The sequence below is a fragment of the Lissotriton vulgaris genome, chromosome 7 (genome assembly GCF_964263255.1).
Source record: "Lissotriton vulgaris chromosome 7, aLisVul1.2, whole genome shotgun sequence".
NCBI classification, from domain to species: domain Eukaryota; kingdom Metazoa; phylum Chordata; class Amphibia; order Caudata; family Salamandridae; genus Lissotriton; species Lissotriton vulgaris.
Window position 1 is genome coordinate 1,097,961 of NC_141695.1, and position 21,443 is coordinate 1,119,403.

The window sequence follows — 21,443 nt, forward strand, 5'->3', positions numbered from 1 at the left end:
CTAGTGTGCCACCTTTCTTAGTGATCTTTTCAGTAGAAGACCTAACCAAATGATCTTTCAAATTTTTCCCTCTTTTGTATGCAAACAAGGGTACTTCAATTTGGGGGTCAATGGTTTTTATAGTGTTCCAATTCTTTATTATATTCTTCCGGGTCTTGTTGGTATGAGTCCCGAAAGTGGTGACACATACAATTTTCTCCATTTTTTCTTTAGGTCTAGTGACCAATAATTCTTCTATATAGAGGACATCTTTCTCATTTGGAGGGGCAGCAAAGAGGACTTTGAGAATTTTGTTTTGTACCTAAATACTATCCAAACACATCTGACTTTTACGTCTACATTACAGAAAGATACCATCCCATTCCTTGATTTGAATATCTAACATGAGGATAATAAACTCTACGCATCTCTTCATAGAATACCAACTGAAAAGAATACACTACGATCATATAGGAGTCAACATCCTAGAGCACCAAGAGATGGATTGCCCTTTGGGCAATTTTTAAGGATTCGTCGAAATTGTGCTCGACGAGATGACTACTTAAAAGAAGCAGAAATATTAAAAAATAAATTACTAAAGAGAGGCTACCCCAACAAAATAGTAAAAAGATCACTTAAACGTGCCAGGTACTGCCCCCGAGAAGAATTATTGGTCACTAGACCTAAAGAAAGTCACCACTTTCGGGACTCATACCAACCCCTTTCTGTTAAAAACCAATAGTGCTATTTAGCTGTTGTACCGTATATTTTAGATAAATAATTATGCCACAGGAACCATTGATCACTGTGATGACGACCAGACTTTGAGGAGGAAAAACACCACATAGATGTATGCATGTGGTTTTTCCATAGCTCCCAAGGATCTGGTAAGAGGTACAACTGTCCCTGGGTTGTGAGAGGTTTTTCTACAACTGAGAAACTGAAATAACTGCCACAACCGATGCCGATTTGGATATAACTTGAATCATGGCGTAGTAATCCGCTGCTATCTTCAGCAACAGAGAAATGCGGAAGGTTTCGGTGAGGTGCAGAGACGCTTCGCATAACAACGCACGTCGGCAGAGACAGCCGCACACTGCCTGGAGCCGTCACCATAGAGACGTGTCCTAGTGGTGTCATATTCAGGATCTGCGGTCTGTCCTTTTTTTTCTGCCTGATGGCAAGAGGACGACGCACAGGTGACTGTGGCTCTAAGAAATTGAGGTCACTGGTTGAGAGGGTTGAAACCCTATTCAAGCAGCAACCACAGTCCTTGTCAGGGTGAAGTCATAAGCAAACCGTGAATCAAAGTGTGCTCAACTCCCTGACAGCTTGGCAAAGAGCAGTTACGCTGCACGCTGAGGCGATTTGTAAAGTATTTATGCAGCTTTCCACACAGTAATAAAGTGAAACACAACACATGAAAAATCCCACAGCATTTCAGAAAAATAGAGAGAAATTGAATAAATAATTGAAAATCGAAAATTCAATCAGAACTGGAGATATGACATTTTTAAGATGTAAGTGATAATAGTACCTTAAAGCACAAAGCACCAACTGTGGTTATCTTGTTGCGCTGAACTAGGACAAAGCCACAAGTCCAGGCTGACCACGAAGGAGGTCGGGCCAGCTACAGGAACCCAGTGAGGCCTGCTGAACAAGAGTGCCTAAAATCCTGGTTGCGGAGCTTTGCAAGGTCTGGCGTCAAGGATGTGTCGCACAGACAAAGCAATAAGAGTTGTTGGTGTGGACATGCGTCATGCAGCACCGGTTCTGGGGAGATGTGATGTAAGGTCCTGAGTTGCTGTCGAGGAGGCTGCCGACATTGGATAAGATGCATAGACGTGCGTCAAAGATATGTTGGCCAGCGGCAGTTCGGATGAGGCCGCAGGCCACAATGCAAAGTCTGGGGCCTGGGCTGCGCGGTACAGCGGTCCTTATGCGGAGTCTTCAGGAAGCGGAGTCGCGCAGCAGCTCCATTGTGTAGTTTCTGGAATACGATGTGTCGCGCTGCGTAGTTTCTTCTGGACACACAGTTAGGCAGATGAGCACAGAGCAGGGCCACTTCCAAGGGTCTAGGACTAGGGTGGCACCACTTGGGAGGGCAAGACTCACAGCTGGTAGAGTCCTGGTTCTGGGTTCAGGATGAAGGAAGACTGTTCCTCTCACCTCCGCCAGGTATCCCAGCCCAGGAGAAGAGAGAGCCATTCATGTCCATCCCATGAGTGGGAAGAGGAGACCCTCACAGGGGTAGGTTTCTCAAACTGTCATCTATTGAGAATATTCACTCCCTGTCACAGGCCCACAGACTGTGTGTGAAGCCTCAGACACCAAAGCTCTGGGCATAACAGTGTACACCAATAATGGAGCCATATCTATACCCCGCGGGGTGGGGGCAGAGTTTTGGTGGGAGAAGATGGATTTGCATTTTCTGTGCTTATGTGCCATTACGCTGAAATGTCCTTAGAATTTTGTGAAATCAAATTGCACAAGTGTAGCCCATTCCTAGTTACAACACACCTATACATGCTGCCCCTACTGTGTGTGAGGGAATATTGGCTGGCTACTGCCAATATGGAAGGTGCTTACACTGCTGCTGCCTGCCCCCACCGCTTACATCCTGCACTAGCCTCCTCATGCCCCTCCTCGTGCCCCTCCTCGTGCCCATCCTCGTGCCCCTCCTCGTGCCCCTCCTCGTGCCCCTCCTCGTGCCCCCCTCATGTCTTCTTCTCATGCCCCTCCTCGTGCCCCTCCTCGTGCCCCCCTCGTGTCTTCTTCTCATGTCCCCCCTCGTGCCCATCCACGGGCCCATCCACGTGCCCATCCTCGTGGCCCTCCTCGTGCCCTCCTCGTGCCCTGGATAAACCTTCGTACCCTTTCCATGCAACAATCTGTGTTTGTCTCTTGCATCCTCTGCTCACTCTTGAACCCAGTGCACCCCCTGGTTTGCACATCACTCCACCGTGGTGCACAACATTTTGGACTTTGTCCAGGGTCGCTGGTTTCCAGGCTTCAATAATGCATGCATTGGTCTAACACCCGCAGCAGCAGTGCCAGCCTCCTTTACAAGAAGAATGGTTACAGGTGAAATGTCAGCATCTAATGCTCCCTCGTGACCCTCAAAGTGTGAGTGGACGTTTGCAGACACTGTGCACGGTTCCCAGTGTGTGGAAAATGACCCCAGCAGCTCATTAAAAGCCAATAACGGTTTCGAAACAGCATTAAACTGAGCACTGTCTGCCCTCAGATGTACGAGGGAAGCTGCTAACCTCCTTTGATTCATCTTTTACAGGAGTGAGAAGCTTCGCTGGATCACTGCACTCGCCCAGCACAAGAAGAAGCCGGACTTCCTCCAGTGCCACGGTAAGGTGAAGCCCCCCTAGACTTCCTCCAGTGCCACAGTAAGGTGCAGCCCCCTCAGACTTCCTCCAGTGCCACAGTAAGGTGCAGCCCCCTCAGACTTCCTCCAGTACCATGGTAAGGTACAGCCCCCTCAGACTTCCTCCAGTGCCACGGTAAGGTACAGCCCCCTCAGACTTCCTCCAGGGCCACGGTAAGGTACAGCCCCCTCAGACTTCCTCCAGTGCCACGGTAAGGTACAGCCCCCTCAGACTTCCTCCAGTGCCACGGAAAGGTGCAGCCCCCCAGACTTCCTCCAGTGCCATGGTAAGGTGCAGCCCCCCTAGACTTCCTCCAGTGCCACGGAAAGGTGCAGCCCCCCAGACTTCCTCCAGTGCCATGGTAAGGTACAGCCCCCTCAGACTTCCTCCAGTGCCACGGTAAGGTACAGCCCCCTCAGACTTCCTCCAGTGCCACGGAAAGGTGCAGCCCCCCAGACTTCCTCCAGTGCCATGGTAAGGTGCAGCCCCCCTAGACTTCCTCCAGTTCCATGGTAAGGTGCAGCCCCCCTAGACTTCCTCCAGTGCCATGGTAAGGTGCAGCCCCCCCTAGACTTCCTCCAGTGCCATGGTAAGGTACAGCCCCCCCAGACTTCCTCCAGTGCCACGGTAAGGTGCAGCCCCCTCAGACTTCCTCCAGTGCCACGGTAAGGTGCAGCCCCCTCAGACTTCCTCCAGTGCCATGGTAAGGTACAGCCCCCCCTAGACTTCCTCCAGTGCCACGGTAAGGTGCAGCCCCCTCAAACTTCCTCCAGTGCCACGGTAAGGTGCAGCCCCCTCAGACTTCCTCCAGTGCCATGGTAAGGTACAGCCCCCCCTAGACTTCCTTCAGTGCCATGGTAAGGTACAGCCCCCCCTAGACTTCCTTCAGTGCCATGGTAAGGTACAGCCCCCCCTAGACTTCCTCCAGTGCCACGGTAAGGTGCAGCCCCTCCAGACTTCCTTCAGGGCCACGGTAAGGTGCAGCCCCCCAGGACTTCCTCCAGTGCCACGGTAAGGTGCAGCCCCCCCAGACTTCCTCCAGAGCCACGGTAAGGTGGGTGCAGCCCTCCAGACTTCCTCCAGAGCCAAAGTAAGGTGCAGCCCCCGCAGACTTCCTTCAGGGCCACAGTAAGGTACAACCCCACCAAACTTCCTCCAGTGCCACGGTAAGGTGCAGCCCCCTCAGACTTCCTTCGGGGCCACGGTAAGGTGCAGCCCCCCTAGACTTCCTCCAGTGCCACGGTAAGGTGCAGCCCCCCCCTAGACTTCCTCCAGTGCCATGGTAAGGTACAGCCCCCCCCCAGACTTCCTCCAGTGCCACGGTAAGGTGCAGCCCCCCCCAGACTTCCTCCAGTGCCACGGTAAGGTGCAGCCCCCCCTAGACTTCCTCCAGTGCCATGGTAAGGTACAGCCCCCCCCCCCCCCAGACTTCCTCCAGTGCCACGGTAAGGTGCAGCCCCCCAGACTTCCTCCAGTGCCACGGTAAGGTGCAGCCCCCCCAGACTTCCTTCAGGGCCACGGTAAGGTGCAGCCCCCCAGACTTCCTCCAGTGCCATGGTAAGGTGCAGCCCCCCCAGACTTCCTCCAGAGCCATGGTAAGGTGGGTGCAGCCCCCCAGACTTCCTCCAGAGCCACGGTAAGGTGCAGCCCCCCCAGACTTCCTCCAGTGCCATGGTAAGGTGGATCCCCTCCCAGACCTGTCCTCTGGCCTCGGTCACTGGGCGACCCCAGACCAGGGTAGGGCACCTCCAGCCTTAGGCCTGTCTGTTCCATTACTCGTCTCTATTCATCCTGATCTTCAGGTTCCTCTCTTTACTTCTAAACCTCCTCTTCTCCTTCCCCGTCATCTCTAGCTTCATCTGTTTGCATTGTCTCCTCCTTCCTCTCCACCACGCCCTCTCTCTTCTCCCCATCCTTCTCTCACTATTCTTGAAATGATGCATCAGAGAACCGAGGAGAGGACGGTGGACTGAGGGTGGATTCTGTAGTATTCTTGCATGATGTTTAATTCCCTGTGTTTCTCTGCTCTAGCTGCTCAGCCTGTGTGTGTGCTCTGTATGGGTTGTTGGAGAGTGGACCTCGAGCAGAATGCCTGGGGGACTGGGTGAGGAGGGGCAGTTGGTGGATGGGGCTGAGCAGCTAGCAGGCTGCTCCTGGTGGGGCTGTTGACATCAACTTACAGGCCGCCCTACAGAGCTTATCCACTATTTATGTGTATTGACTACCTGTTGAATACACCTACTTGTACTTCAGCTTACAAGCGTGGTCTTGATGACTACAGATTCTTTAGTAGCGTGGGCAATCAGAAGGTAGAGGTAGACGTTTTGTATGACAGCAAGTGTTGGGGAACACTTGAAAACTGAGGTGAACAGCTCTGCTGTGCCTTGAGAGAAAAGCAGCCTGTGGGTAGGAGAGGGGGTGGTCAGGATGGCCCGAGTCTGGACACTCAGCCTGGACAGGGGCCACCAGCAGACTTAGAATGTTCTGGATTGGAGTCAGAAATTTGAGAAATCCTGGCTCCAGGAAGTTGTATCAGGAGAGGCCATGAACCTAAGACGAGGCAAGGGATGGGCTGTGAGGGGGATGAAGTAGATTAAAAAACTGGGATGTTTTAATATGCCCCTCAAGTGCCTTATATGCCTCCATATTAAACCATATTCTGAAAATAGGTGCTCCTATTCACACCAATAAGAATGTCTAAAGTTTGCATGACAGGAAAGAGCGAGACTTCAGTCATCAGTGCATGAGCATTAGTGCCCAGACTGAAACCCAAGAAATGTACAATCGTGAGTGTAAGAAATGGGGTTACCCAATTTTTCAAGGGGTTAGCATGGAACCAAGCGGACAGGCCAAACTTCGGAGGACATGTGAAGCACTCACGCAGTACCAACAGACGACACACCAGGCACACCACAAAAGAGGCAGGACACCAGTTTGAGTTGGAAAATTAAGAAGTTTAGTATCTCCAACCTGCAAGGCAAAAATGCAAAACAGTGGTATCATAACACGGCGCCAACTGGCACCAGAGCCAAGTGTATCAGGGGGGGATTATTTACATGGGAAGTAAGGGCTGAGTCCATAAGCCCAAAGCTGAAAATAAAGAAGGATGTTTACATTGTCATTAAACCTGGGGTCACAATGGCGGGGCCAACTCAGGCTCTCATCCTTGGCAATTTAACTTCAACCCAACCCCTGCAAAGGAAAACTTCAGGTCATCACCGTAAATCCCAACAGACAGGAACACCTGTAATAAATCAGCGATGGGTCGCTCATTAACATGGGAGGTAACCAGGGGCCTGGAATGACACGTCAGGCCAGCACCGGGGCAGAACACCTGCAGTAAAAGGGCACACCCGGGTTTTACTCCACCCCCAACCTGCGGGCATAAGACATCAGGCGGAGCTGGTGATGCTTGAACTCTTCCAGGGCCATCAATAACAATAGCAACCGGTAACACCACTTTAGGCCAGGAAGATAACCATCCCATCAGGTAAGTAGGCACCTTGCATTGAATGAATCATTAGGTATACACCATAGGCATCAAAGGTAACCTGGGAACATGGCTTCTCAGCCCCCAACCTGCAACACAAACATCAGGCAGTGCATCGGCATCAACTCTTCCCTGGTCACCTTAGGGGAACAATAACCCATGGGGCCCAGAACCTACGCAAAAGGACAAACCCTCCCTGGGACCTAGACATGCAGATTGGCAAACACACAGGGTAACTTGCGTTATCATAGATTGCAGTCCCTAGGGATTAATTCTACTTATAGAAACAACCCCGGCCTCCACTTTCCACTGTGGGGAGGTTGCCCAGTCTAGGGGTCCCCTGTATACCTTCAAGGCCAACATGACCAGTCCCGGTGTCCAAAAGACGAAGGTAGGGGGGGGCGAGCACCAACCTTGTGCCCCGTTGCCTTCTCCACCACCCCACACAGTCCGTATGTGGCCCCACTCACCGGCTGCTCCGGCTCATCCGGGGTCTCTTTGGCAGCAGGGGCCAGGCACCGACAATGTGCCTCGAGGCCCCTGCTGCACAGCACTTGAGTCGCGGGGCTCTCCGGTGATCTGCGCCGGTCACTCGGGGCCCACAAGGCCTCACTCAAGCCTCGGCTGTGCAACCGGGGCTCCCTCTTCACTATGGGGGCCCCGCGAAACAACTCGCGCTGGCTTTGGGCCTCCCCCAGGCTCCGCCCTTTTCTCAGGGTCCCCGGGCTCTCCACAGTAGGATGCAGGGCACCTTTCCGGGGCAGGCACCGGCAATGTGCCTCGAGGCCCCCCCCTTCCCGCAGCGTCACCCGGGCCCCTCTTCCTCACGGGGGCTGGGGGGGGGGGAAGTTCAATACGGCCTTTCGGCGGCACAATCGGGGCTCCCTCGTCCTTATGGGAGCCCTGCAGTCTCTCTTCTCCTCCGGCCGCCTCAGGTCCGGAGGCAAGGCTGGCACCGACAAAGTGCCCCGGCCCCGCCTAGCTCACCGGCTGCACTCTTGGGCACAGACCGGCGGGGTGGCCTCCCGCTCCGGTCGCTCCTAATCGGGGCTCCCCCTCAGTCACGGGGGCCCCGCACCGACCCTTCACCTGGGTCCCCCTCCCTTACGGGGACCCAGGGCTTCACTCGGCTTTTCCCGGCCTTCCAGGCCAACAGCCAATCCCTGCGCGGCCTTCAAGGGGCACGGCCGCGCAGGCCAATCCGGTCGCGGAGTTGGCGGGGGTGGGCCGATGACGCGGCCGGGCCCCCGTCACGTGATTGGGGATCTGACGGCCTCAGGGCCTAGCGCGGCCCTTTCTTCACTTTGGCGGCCCTCTGCTCACACCGGGGGCCGCCGCAAAGGTATCCACGATGGTGGAGGGGTCTCTTCAAGGCGGCACCGGGCCGCGGCGGTGCCTTCGGCCAATTCCCAACCAGCGCAAGGCAGCGCCAACACTCCTCGGGCTGCGGCGGTGATATCGGCGGCACAAGGGGTAGGCTCCCTTTATTTAATTATTTATTTGGCGGACAGTGCGCCAAAACGAGGGTAGGCTCCTCAGTAAACGGCGCTATTCGCAGCGCACCACTCCTCCCTCACTGCTCACACAGCTTGCAGCTCTTCCGGGCACAGCACTACCGGAGGCAGGTTGGCACCTCACAAATTATGGTGCTCAGGGCTTCACAGTGCTTCGGGGCCTCACACACTTCAGCCACACAGTCACGAAGGCACAGTGCTTTAGCCTGCCACAGTCCCTTGGGGGCACAATCTTCCCCAGACAGCTCTTCTCGACCCAGCACTTCCAAAGGGGCCACAACTTCCTTGGGGGCATCAACCTCCCCAGAATAGCGCTTGATAGGCAGTACCTCACAAGGGGCAACAGTTCCTCCAGGCAGCCCAGGGGCACACTCCTCACCTCCTGGGGCTTCTGTTGCGCTGCACTGGTGCAGTTCCAGGTCCAAACAGCGTCACTGTCCTAGGTAGGGGCCCTCCCTTATCAGGGGCCTATGGGGACAGCAGAGGGGGGGTTCTAGGGGTGCAGGGCCCAGCTCACAGGCCCATGTGGCAATAGCACCTCACAGCAGGTCCCCTCTCTTCCTTGTCCCAGCTCTGACTGACTCTCTGGTGGCACATCCCCCTTACTTATACCCTCCCCCCCGGCAGTGGCAGAACCTTCTAGATTGTTGGCAAAGCTGGCCTAAACTGGCTCAAGGGGAGGGGGTGAGCACCCTGGGTGCCAGGCTTTCCCTCCAAAAGCTAGGGGTGGCTGGGTAATATTATCTAGACAGCTGACCTATGGCAGTCCAGTGGCAAAACCCATGGCCATGGCATCCATTTTAAACACAGTACATTTTAGTCAGGTGCATTTCTAAAATGGGGAAATGTACAGGTGTTCACACCATTACATAGCATTACAATTTTAACAAGGTGTCTCACACCACTCATGGCCTATACAGGTTTAATCCCATGGGGGAGACATCCTAGACAAGGGGGTCAAAAGCGAAACATTTTGGGGGTAAGGCCAAGTCCAACACAACTCCCGCCCCCCCCCCCCCCCAGCCAAAAGCCAAGGCAGACCAATCAATGCCTTGATGGGCTTCCCTGGTTGGGGCGGAAAAAGGTGGACGCAGGCCTGCAACTACAGGAGCACCTGCAGTCTCTCCTCCACTCTGGAACCCAATGGTTCTCTCTCGCAACCCTCCCTTCACCAACAAAACCACCCCACTGGTGTTCCCTAGTGGGATGTGTTTCCTTCCTAGAGTGGGAGGCTCTAGCCTCAGGCTTGTAGTACTCTGGGACCACTCTCCTCTCTCCAAATTGCCACTGGTCCACCCACCTGGGGTCTACACCCTCAGGCTGATCAGCCCTTAGGGGCGAGGCTCTCCTCCCCCTACTTCTCCTCCTAGGGTTCCGCCATCTCCTACGCCTGGGGACACCCTCACAACACCACTCTCTCCCCAACCTGGAGTCGAAACCCTCAGGCTGAACCGGCGACGGGGGCGAGTCCTCCCTCTCCCTGCACCCTCCTAACTGGAGTAGTACCCCTGAGAGTCAAATTTGGGGGTACCCTGAAAACAGATGTCCCACCCGCCAGGTCCGGCAAACCCCGAACCTGACCACCCAACCCGGAATCTGCGCCCTGTGGCTGAGCCGGTGACCTTCCTCCCTCTACACCCCCTCCCAGAGTTCCGCACCCTCCCTCTGGGAGAAGTACCCCTGGGAGTCGAATTGGTAGGGACCTGAATTACAGGTACCCCACCCTCCAGGTCAGGCAACCCCTGAACCTGGAACCCCAGTCCAGTATCTAAACCCTGTGACTGGTCAGACCCCCGAACCACTGGAGCTCTGATTACTGATGCTCCGGGTTCTCCTGACATAAGGGGATCCCCCCCTCTGGATGGCACATCGGGACAGCCTAGGCTCCCTACTGGGGTTCCCTTAAAGATCTCTCCAGGCCCTGTGACTGCGGTTGGGGCACCTCAGGACACCTCCCCGTCTCACTCCCTTCTATAGATCAGATTTGAGGCCCTACAACCCTCTCACTATCCTGGGACCTAGCTGAGCCATTCCTCACCTCTCCCGCCTCGCTGGGTGGGAAGATCCCTGCACCACTCCCTCCAGGATCACTCCCCTCAGCCTTCCCAGACGCTCTGGCACTTACCCAGAGGTATGCCTCCCGTGCAAGTTCTCTGGGGTCTGAGAACCTGCACTTCAACAGATGGTGACGCAGACTTGGGAAACAACTCCTCAGCATGTGCTCTCTGATGACTGCATGGCACAGCCCGTCCCAATCCTCCACTGCTCTCCTCACCACCCAATCCTCCAGTACAGTCCAACACTCCTCCTCAAACTCTCCCCAGGACTGGTGGGACAGTTTTCCCCTGCTCCTAAACACTAACCCGTCCCCCTCTTACTGGGAATCAGGCACCGTCTCCTGGGCTTCGGAAGTGGGACTCCTTGCACTGGACCTACACTCGCTGCCACCACTGGATCCCACCCTCACTGGTGTATCCAGACTCCTAAAACCGCTCTCAGGGGACAATCTACCCACCTGAGCTACACTCTCCCTGGCAAAGGCCCTCTCCACCTCTGCCATCCTCTCCTGGGCTAGGACCATTTCTGTCTCTAGCCTCTGCTCCTGAATCTTCAGCTGCGCTAACTCCGCGGCCTGCTCCAACCTGAGCTTCTCCAGCGCTAGCTGATGCTCCCTTTCTTCCCTCCTATCTACCCACTCTTCTGGGGACAGAGAAAGGGATGGGGCAGTGCCCCCGGGACTGGACCCAGGGCGGGACTCCCTCTCTATGGTGTCCTCATCAGCTCCTGGCATCTCCGCCCTATCAAACTCTTCCTCCTCTTCATCGGGGTAATTATCCTCCAGGGTTACAGATTGGGAGCCCTCCCATTGGCTCCTACCAAATCCACCCTTCAAATACTCAGGGGGGTAATCAGACAGGTCCCCACCGATCTTTAAGGGCTCCCCCCTCTTGAGGGCCTCATAAAGAAATAACTTTCTCCTAATGTTTCCTACTGGGGGTATCCCTCTCTCCTTGAGAAGTCTAAACCCCCCAACCCCCCCGGTGTACTCCGTCAGTTCCACCTCCTCATAAACCAACCCGATCGTGGTGAGGTTTCCCGGGACACACCCAAAGTGGACCAAGGGGACACAATTGCCAACACTTTTCAGTTGGAAGCAATACAGCAACAATATTCAGCCAAACAATAATCCCCAGAAAAGGCTGTGATTACTCTCAAGGCTCTACTTGTGGTGTAACCTGTGGCCGCTGTGGTACTGCGCAAACACAAGTCCTATCCCACCGCTTGCCACCAATGTAAGAAATGGGGGTTACCCAAATCTCCAAGGGGGTAGTATGGAACCAAGCGGGCAGGCCAAACTTCGGAGGACATGTGAAGCACTCACACAGTACCCACAGACAACACACCAGGCACACCACAAAAGAGGCAGGACACCAGTTTGAGTCGGAAAGTTAGGAAGTTTAGTATCTCCAACCTGCAAGGCAAAAATGCAAAACAGTGGTATCATAACACGGTGCCAACTGGCACCAGAGCCAAGTGTATCAGGGGGGGATTATTTACATGGGAAGTAAGGGCTGAGTCCATAAGCCCAAAGCTGAAAATAAAGAAAACTGTTTACATTGTCATTAAACCTGGGGTCACAATGGCGGGGCCAACTCAGGCTCTCATCCTTGGCAATTTAACTTCAACCCAACCCCTGCAAAGGAAAACTTCAGGTCATCACCGTAAATCCCAACAGACAGGAACACCTGTAATAAATCAGCGATGGGTCGCTCATTAACATGGGAGGTAACCAGGGGCCTGGAATGACACGTCAGGCCAGCACTTGGGCAGAACACCTGCAGTAAAAGGGCACACCCGGGTTTTACTCCACCCCCAACCTGCGGGCATAAGACATCAGGCGGAGCTGGTGATGCTTGAACTCTTCCAGGGCCATCAATAACAATAGCAACCGGTAACACCACTTTAGGCCAGGAAGATAACCATCCCATCAGGTAAGTAGGCACCTTGCATTGAATGAAACCTTAGGTATACACCATAGGCATCAAAGGTAACCTGGGAACATGGCTTCTCAGCCCCCAACCTGCAACACAAACATCAGGCAGTGCATCGGCATCAACTCTTCCCTGGTCACCTTAGGGGAACAATAACCCATGGGGCCCAGAACCTACGCAAAAGGACAAACCCTCCCTGGGACCTAGACATGCAGATTGGCAAACACACAGGGTAACTTGCGTTATCATAGATTGCAGTCCCTAGGGATTAATTCTACTTATAGAAACAACCCCAGCCTCCACCGACCTTGTGCCCCGTTGCCTTCTCCACCACCCCACACAGTCCGTATGTGGCCCCACTCACCGGCTCCTCCGGGGTCTCCTTGGCAGTAGGGGCCAGGCACCGACAATGTGCCTCGAGGCCCCTGCTGCACAGCACTCGAGTCGCGGGGCTCTCCGGTGATCCGCGCCGGTCACTCGGGCCCACAAGGCCTCACTCAGGCCTCGGCTGCGCAACCGGGGCTCCCTCTTCACTATGGGGGCCCCGCGAAACAACGCCCGCTGGCTTCGGGCCTCCCCCAGGCTCCGCCCTTTTCTCAGGGTCCCGGGGCTCTCAACAGTAGGACGCAGGGCTCCTTTCCGGGGCAGGGGGCAGGCACCGGCAATGTGCCTCGAGGCCCCCCCCTTCCCGGGGCGTCACCCTGGCCCCTCTTCCTCACGGGGGCTGGAGGGGGGGGGGGGAAGTTCAATACGGCCTTTCGGCGGCACAATCGGGGCTCTCTCGTCCTCACGGGAGCCCCGCAGTCTCTCTTCTCCTCCGGCCGCCTCAGGTCGAGAGGCGAGGCTGGCATCGACAAAGTGCCGCGGCCCCGCTTAGCTCACCGGCTGCACTCTTGGGCACAGACCGGCGAGGTGGCCTCCCACTCCGGTCGCTCCTAATCGGGGCTCCCCCTCAGTCATGGGGGCCCCGCACCGACCCTTCACCTGGGTCCCCCTCCCTTACGGGGACCCAGGGCTTCACTCTGCTTCTCCCGGCCTTCCAGGCCGACAGCCAATCCCTGCACGGCCTTCAAGGGGCACGGCCGCGCAGGCCAATCCAGTCGCGGCGTTGGCGGGCCGATGATGCGGCCGGGCCCCCGTCACGTGATGGGGGATCTGACGGCCTCAGGGCCTAGCGCGGCCCTTTCTTCACTTTGGCGGCCCTCTCCACACACCGGGGGCCGCCGCGGTATCCACGACGGTGGGGGGGTCTCTTCAAGGCGGCGCCGGGCCGCAGCGGTGATTTCGGCCAATTCCCAACCAGCGCAAGGCAGCGCCAACACTCCTCGGGCTGCGGCGGTCATATCGGCGGCACAAGGGGTAGGCTCCCTTTATTTAATTATTTATTTGGCGGACAGCGCGCCAAAACGAGGGTAGGCTCCTCAGTAAACGGCGCTATTCACAGCACACCACTCCTCCCTCACAGCTCGCAGCTCTTCTGGGCACAGCGCTACCGGAGGCAGGTTGGCACCTCACAAATTATGGTGCTCAGGGCTTCACAGTGCTTCGGGCCTCACACACTTCAGCCACACAGTCACGAGGGCACAGTGCTTTAGCCTGCCACAGTCCCTTGGGGGCACAATCTTCCCCAGACAGCTCTTCTCGACCAAGCACTTCCAAAGGGGCCACAACTTCCTTGGGGGCATCAACCTCCCCAGAATAGCGCTTGATAGGCAGTACCTCACAAGGGGCAACAGTTCCTCCAGGCAGCCCAGGGACACACTCCTCACCTCCTTGGGCTTCTGTTGCGCTGCGCTGGCGCAGTTCCAGGTCCAAACAGCGTCAGTGTCCTGGGTAGAGGCCCTCCCTTATCAGGGGCCCATGGGGACCGCAGAGGGGGGGGTTCTAGGGGTGCAGGGCCCAGCTCACAGGCCCATGTGGCAATAGCACCTCACAGCAGGTCCCCTCTCTTCCTTGTCCCAGCTCTGACTGACTCTCTGGTGGCACATCCCCCTTACTTATACCCTCCCCCCCGGCAGTGCCAGAACCTTCTAGATTGTTGGCAAAGCTGGCCTAAACTGGCTCAAGGCGAGGGGGTGAGCACCCTGGGTGCCAGGCTTTCCCTCCAAAAGCTAGGGGTGGCTGGGTAATATTATCTAGACCGCTGACCTATGGCAGTCCAGTGGCAAAACCCATGGCCATGGCATCCATTTTAAACACAGTACATTTTAGTCGGGTGCATTTCTAAAATGGGGAAATTTACAGGTGTTCACACCATTACATAGCATTACAATTTTAACAAGGTGTCTCACACCACTCATGGCCTATACAGGTTTAATCCCATGGGGGAGACATCCTCGACAAGAGGGTCAAAAGCGAAAAATTTTGGGGGAAAGGCCAAGTCCAACAGTGAGCAGCAGTACCCAGACTGAAACCAAGAAATGTACAATCGTGAGCATCAGTACCCAGACTGAAACCAAGAAATGTACAATCGTGAGCAGCAGTACCCAGACTGTAAACCAAGAAATGTGCAATCGTGAACATCAGTACCCAGACTGAAAACCAAGAAATGTACAATCATGAGCATCAGTACCCAGACTGAAACCAAGAAATGTACAATCATGAGCATCAGTACCCAGACTGAAAACCAAGAAATGTACAATCGTGAGCATCAGTACCCAGACTGAAATCTAAGGGACGTAGAATAGTGACCATCAGTACCCAGACTGAAATCTAAGGGACGTAGAATCGTGAGCATCAATACCCAGACTGAAAACCAAGAAACGTACAATCGTGAGCATCAGTACCCAGACTGAAAACTAAGAAACTTAGAATCATGAGCCTTAATACCCAGACTGAAAACCAAGAAACATAACATTGTGAGCATCAATACACAGACTGAAACCTAAGGGACTTAGAATCGTGAGCATCAGTACCCAGACTGAAACCTAAGGGACATAGAATCAAGAACAGTAATACCATTAGAGAACCTACAGGACGTAGAACCGTGAGCATCAATACCCAGAGAGAACCCTACAGGACGTAGAATTGTGAGCATCAGTACCCAGACTGAAACCTAAGTGACGTAGAATCATGAGCATTGATACCCAGACTGAAACCTAAGGGACGTAGAATCATGAGCATCAATACCCAGACTGAAAACCAAGAAACGTAGAATCGTGAGCATCAGTACCCAGACTGAAAACCAAGAAACGTAGAATCGTGAGCATCAATACCCAGACTGAAACCTAAGGGACGTAGAATCGTGAGCATCAATACCCAGGTTAACACTTAAGGGACATAGAATCGTGAAATGTAGAACAAGGATGCAGAACCATGGAGAGCAAAGATTCAGTTACTTACACCCAATCACCAGCTCTCCATGCAGCGTGTATCCTCTGCCCTGTTGCGTTGCGCCGGTCGCTTCTGGGACCCAAACTCACCTATCCTGTTTGCTGCCTCTGGCCTCCTTGCGACTCTTGGCCTCCCGGAACCTCTTGGGCTGCGACCAGTGTAAATTCTGGCGGTAAATTCTGGCTGAAGGTTTCCTTCAGCTTCTGGCCTCCTCTAACGCCTGCTCGGATGATCACCTATTATGATGCACCCTTTCCATTTTGCAACAAATCTTTATTACGTTTTTTCCACCGGCATTGCATTCTGCATTATCAGGGGTTTCTGCCTCTCACAGGTCAGCTAGCAATGGAGAGGGCACTGGCTGCAGCGGGTCTATCCGGAGTACCCAAAGTCCAGTTCCAATGGTGTTTCTGGATGGCGTGTGGCATGTGTTATGTTATGTTATGTTACTGAGTTTTTTGAGCGCACAGCTGCCCCAGCAAAGGGGCATCCCGGCGCTATGACTGAACAGGCAACATAACAAGCAGAACAGAGAAGATCAGAAAATATTAATAAGGCAGGGGAAAGAGATGCGTTTTAACAGCCTTCCTAAAAACCAAAAGATCTTCCAAGACTCGAATGTGCGCAGGAAGCGCATTCCAAAGCTTAGCAGCCAACACAGTAAAAGAACGACCACCTAGTCTACATTTTTTAAAGCGCGGAACATGTGCTAAATTTTGACTAGCAGAGCGAAGACTACGGGATGGCGTATACAGGGTCAAAAGATGCTGGAGGATGGAAGGGGTGTCGGTTTTAAGAATTTTAAATGCGAAACACAACGTCTTAAACTCTATACGCCTGATTACTGGCAGCCAATGTAATTTACAGATTGTGCTGCGGGCTGAACAGAACCGTGGCAGGCCTACCAGAGCCCTAGCGGCCGCGTTCTGCACCCGTTGGAGTCGCAGGACCTCCGCCTGATTGGCGCCTAAAAGCAGTGAACTTGCATAGTCAAGCCTAGATGCTATGCTGGCTTGAATCACCAACTGGCGGGTGGGGGCATCAAAAAATTTGAGGATAGGCCTCAAACCACGCAAGATGCCAAAGCATGTAGATGCCACCTTCTTAGTATGACACGAGAAGGTAAGTTTGGAATCCAACCACACGCCAAGGTTTTTGAGTTCAGAGACAGGTTTAGGCGGGGGACCCAACTCGTAAGGCCACCAACTCGCACCCCACAGATCAGGATGTTTCCCTAACACCATCACCTCGGTTTTGAGGGCGTTGAGCTGTAAACAGTTGGTAGTAAGCCAGCTAGCAACAGCCCTCAATCCATCCGCAAAGTTGGATGCCAGCTGGTCAGAGTCCCCATTAAGAACCACTGCCAGCTGGGTATCATCGGCGTAAGATACCATAGTGAGACCCCAGCTCTTCGCAACCGTCGCCAAAGGTTGGACGTATAAGTTGAAAAGAGTGGGGCTCAACGCCGAACCTTGCGGAACTCCTTGAGTAATGGCGTGAGGTTTTGATCTGAAAGGTGGCACTACTACCTGGAATGATCGTTCCGAGAGAAACGACTGGAACCAGTCCAACGCCTTGCCAGATATGCCTGCCTCACCAAGCCTGCGGATAAGAATGGTATGGGATACAGTGTCAAAGGCGGCACTTAGGTCTAATAAGACCAGTGCCGCCGTTTGACCTGCATCTAGTACAGAGCGGAGGTGTTCAACCATATATAGGAGTGCCGTCTCTGTACTATGGCCAGATCTAAAACCATTCTGTGTGGGATCCAGAAGGTGAGCGGAGTTCAGATGTTTTGTTAGGATGTTATTCACATGGGCCTCTGTGATCTTTGTCACCCATGGAAGGAGAGAGATGGGTCGATAACTCTCCGGCTTCAATGGATCCAGTCCTGGCTTTTTTATGATGGGCATAACACAGGCCGCCTTCCAACTAGGTGGCACTGACCCGGAGGTGAGGGATTGATCCACCAATTTCCTAATCGGTGGGAGGCAAATAGACGCCGAGTCCAAAAACTGGGCCGGTCTCAGAGGGTCATCCGGCGACCCAGACTTAACCTTGGCTACTAGGAGTTTAAACTCCAGTTCCGACGGTATGGGAAGAATAGCCAGGCACTGTGATGTACGCAGTGTAAAGGTCGTACTGTCAGAATCAGATTTGGGAAAAGAGCGGTAGATGGTATTTACCTTCTCCACAAAAAAGCTGGCTAACAAATCACAGTGCGCAAGGGAGCAAATCTCCGTGTTAGGAAGTCTGTTTGCAGAGAGCTCCTTCAAGACCTTAAAGACCAGCTTGGATGGATTGGAACTAGCCTGAAACTCTCCAGCATAGTAGTCGGCCCGAGCCCGACAGACAGCTCTGTGATAAAGCTTAACCCTCGCCAGGTAGAGTACCTTTAGATCTCTGTCATAGTTTTTCCTCCACGCTCTTTCGGCTTGACGGCAGGTGGCTTTAATCCGTTTCAGTGCCTCCGTATAGGAGGAAAGCCCTGATTTGTGGGCTTTCTGGGAGAGAATGGGTTATTTAGAGTCAGGCGGGAGTAGCTGGGAGCGGTGGCCCTAATCAATCAATCAATCATACCACTTGTATAGCTCGCTACTCACCCGGAAGGGTCTCAAGGCGCTTGGGGGGAAGGGGGCTGCTACTGCTCGAACAGCCAGGTCTTGAGTTGTCTCCTGAAGGCGAGGTGGTCCTGGGTCAGCCGAAGGTGGATGGGGAGGGAGTTCCATGTCTTGGCCGCCAGGTAGGAGAAGGATCTGCCTCCGGCGGTGGCTCTTCGGATGCGTGGTATGGCGGCGAGGGCGAGGCTAGCGGATCGTAGCGGGCGGGTGGGCATGTGGAATGTCAGGCGGTCGTTGAGGTACTTGGGGCCCAGGTTGTGGAGAGACTTGTGTGCGTGGGTGAGGAGCCTGAAGGTGATCCTCTTGTTGACGGGGAGCCAGTGCAGGTTCCTCAGGTGGCCGGAGATGTGGCTGCATCGAGGGATGTCCAGGATGAGTCGGGCGGAGGTGTTCTGGATGCGTTGGAGTCTTTTCTGTAGCTCGGCTGTGGTTCCGGCGTAGAGGGTGTTTCCGTAGTCCAGCAGGCTGGTGACGAGGGCCTGGGTGACCGTCTTCCTGTTTTCGATCGGTATCCATCGGAAGATCTTGCGGAGCATGCAGAGGGTGTGAAAACAGGAATAGGAGACGGCGTTGACTTGTCTGGTCATCGAGAGGGAGGAGTCCAGGATGAAGCCCAGGTTGCGTGCGTGGTCTGTCGGCTTGGGGGCTACCAGGAGTCATCCCAGGCGGAGGGTGATGGTCCTAGGATGAGGACTTCCGTCTTGTCTGAGTTCAGTTTCAGGCGGCTGTTCTTCATCCACTCGGCGACGTCTTTCATCCCTTCATGGAGGCTGGTTCTGGCGGTGTCGGGGTCTCTGGTGAGGGAGAGGATCAGCTGGGTGTCGTCGGCGTAGGAGATGATGTTGAGGTTGTGTTGGCGTGCGATGGCTGCGAGAGGTCTCATGTAGACGTTGAAGAGGGTGGGGCTGAGTGATGATCCTTGCGGGACGCTGCAGATGACTTCGGTGGCCTCGGAACGAAACGGGGGGAGGCGGACTCTGTGTTCTTCCAGCGAGGAATGAGATGATCCACTTCAATGCCTTCTCTTGAATGCCGGTGTTGCTGAGGCGTTGGACTAGGGTGCGGTGGCAGACAGTGTCGAACGCGGCGTAGAGGTCCAGGAGGATGAGTACCGCTGTTTCCCCGTTGTCGAGAAGGGCTCGGATGTCGTCGGTGGCTGCGATGAGGGTGGTCTCGGTGCTGTGGTTGGCTCTGAAACCGGACTGCGAGGGGTCGAGGGATCCATTTGTCTCGAGGAAGGCGGCAAGCTGTCTGTTGGCGATCTTCTCGATGACTTTGGCAGGAAAAGGGAGGAGCAAGATGGGGCGGAAGTTTTTGAGGTTGGTGGGGTCCGCTGTTGGTTTCTTCAGTAGGGCGCTGAGCTCGGCATGCTTCCAGCTCTCTGGGAAGGTGGCGGTGTCGAAGGAGGTGTTGATGATGTCTCGGAGTTGGAGTGCGATGGTGGAGTCGGCCTTGTTGAAGACGTGGTGGGGGCAGGGGTCAGTCGAAGATCCGGAGTGGATGGTGTTCATCGTGCGGGCTGTGTCTTCAGTGGTCACTGCAGTCCAGGTGCGGAGGGTGGCGGTGGGGTGCGTTGGTTCGACGGTTGGGTGCGGGGATGGTGCGCCGAAGCTGTTGTGGATGTCGGCGATCTTGTGGTGGAAGAACGAGGCGAGGGAGTCGCAGAGATCTTGTAATGGGGTGATGTCGTTGTTGCCGGTGCTGGGGTTGGAGAACTCCTTGACGATGCTGAAGAGTTCCTTGCTGTCGCGGGCGTTGTTGTCCAGTCGATCCTTCAGTGATTTCTTCTTGGTGGCGCGGATGAGCTGGTGGTGCTTGGTGGTGGCGTGTTTGAGGGCGGTCATGTTGTCAGTGGTCTGGTCGAGGAGCCAGGCTTTCTCGAGGGTGCAGCAGGTTTTCTTGGAGTCCTTGAGTTCGTCGGTGAACCAGGGGGCCTTCTTGCTTCTGGGTTTGCGGGGAGGGTTCTTCAGTGGTGCGAGGTCGTTGGCCCAGGCGGTCAGCCACTGCGTGAAGTTGCGGGCTGCTTCGTTGGGGTCCGGTGTGCTGGCAGGTGGGTTCTGGCTGAGGGAGGTGGTGAGTTGGTCGGGGGTGATCTTGTTCCAGCTTCTGTGAGGAACCTGCTGCGGGTGGTGGTGGGTAGTGGTTTTTCTGAAGCTGAAGTGGACGCAGCTGTGGTCTGTCCAGTGAAGTCCGGTGGAGTGGCTGAAGGCGATGTGCTTGCTGGATGAGAAGACGGGATCCAGCGTGTGTCTGGCGTAGTGGGTGGGGGTGTTCACCAGTTGCTTGAGTCTGAGGTTGGCGAGGTTGGCCAGCAGGGTGACGGTGTTGCGGTACTTGTTGTTCTCCAGGTGGAAGTTGAGGTCCCTCAGGAGGATATAGTCGGCGGAGGGGAGGGCGTGTGGGCTGATGAAGTCCGTGATGTCCTCGCTGAATTGTGCGCGTGGTCCCGGGGGTCTGTAGATGAGGGTGCCTCTGAGGGTCGTCTTTGGGTTGGTGTGAATCTGGAAGTGGAGGTGTTCTGCGGCGGTATAGGTGTCGTCGGCGTCGGTCGTGATGCGGATGGTGTTCTTGTGGACGATGGCGATGCCTCCCCCAGTCTGGTTGACGCGGTCCCTCCTGATGATCTTGTATCCATCCGGGATGGCGATGGCGATGTCGGGGGCTGAGGAGGCGTTCATCCATGTTTCCGTGAGGAAGGCAATGTCTGGTGATGTTGTGTCGAGCAGGTTCCAGAGTTCGACGGCGTGTCTGTGGACGGAGCGGGTGTTGAGCAGGAAGCACTTGAGGTCGCAGCTGGGGTTTGGCTTGGCGGGCGCGGTGCATGGTCGGAGGCAGGTGAACTTGCAGGTTGTGCAGGAGAAGGGTCCGTGGAAGCGTTTCGGGGCGGCCCAAGAGCAGGCGGGGTTCCGGCCGGCATTGAGTGCGTTGAGGGTGGCGTCGTCGTAGGTCTGTCGGGTCGTCTTGCATCGGTGGGGGCCAGGGGTCCTGGCGCTGGGCGCGATCCAGGCGCAGACGGGCTTACCTTTGGCGCGCCTTCGGCACACTATCGGCGCGCCCGCTGCGCGTCCGTGCGGTCGCCATTTATGGCCAAGTGGGAGGGAGGGAGGAGCAGCTGGGAGGCGGGAGCGGGGAGG

General features: G+C 55.0%; 1 protein-coding gene across 1 annotated transcript in view; it reads left to right on the forward strand.

Annotated features, from left to right (window-relative positions):
- LOC147700475 (uncharacterized) overlaps positions 1-21,443 on the forward strand; it is a 466,495-nt gene that overhangs the window by 392,843 nt on the left and 52,209 nt on the right. Inside the window, exon 13 of the mRNA XM_086929643.1 lies at positions 3,272-3,342. Within this exon, the coding sequence (XP_086785769.1) occupies positions 3,272-3,342 (71 nt within the window). The remainder of the gene's footprint in view (positions 1-3,271; positions 3,343-21,443) is intronic.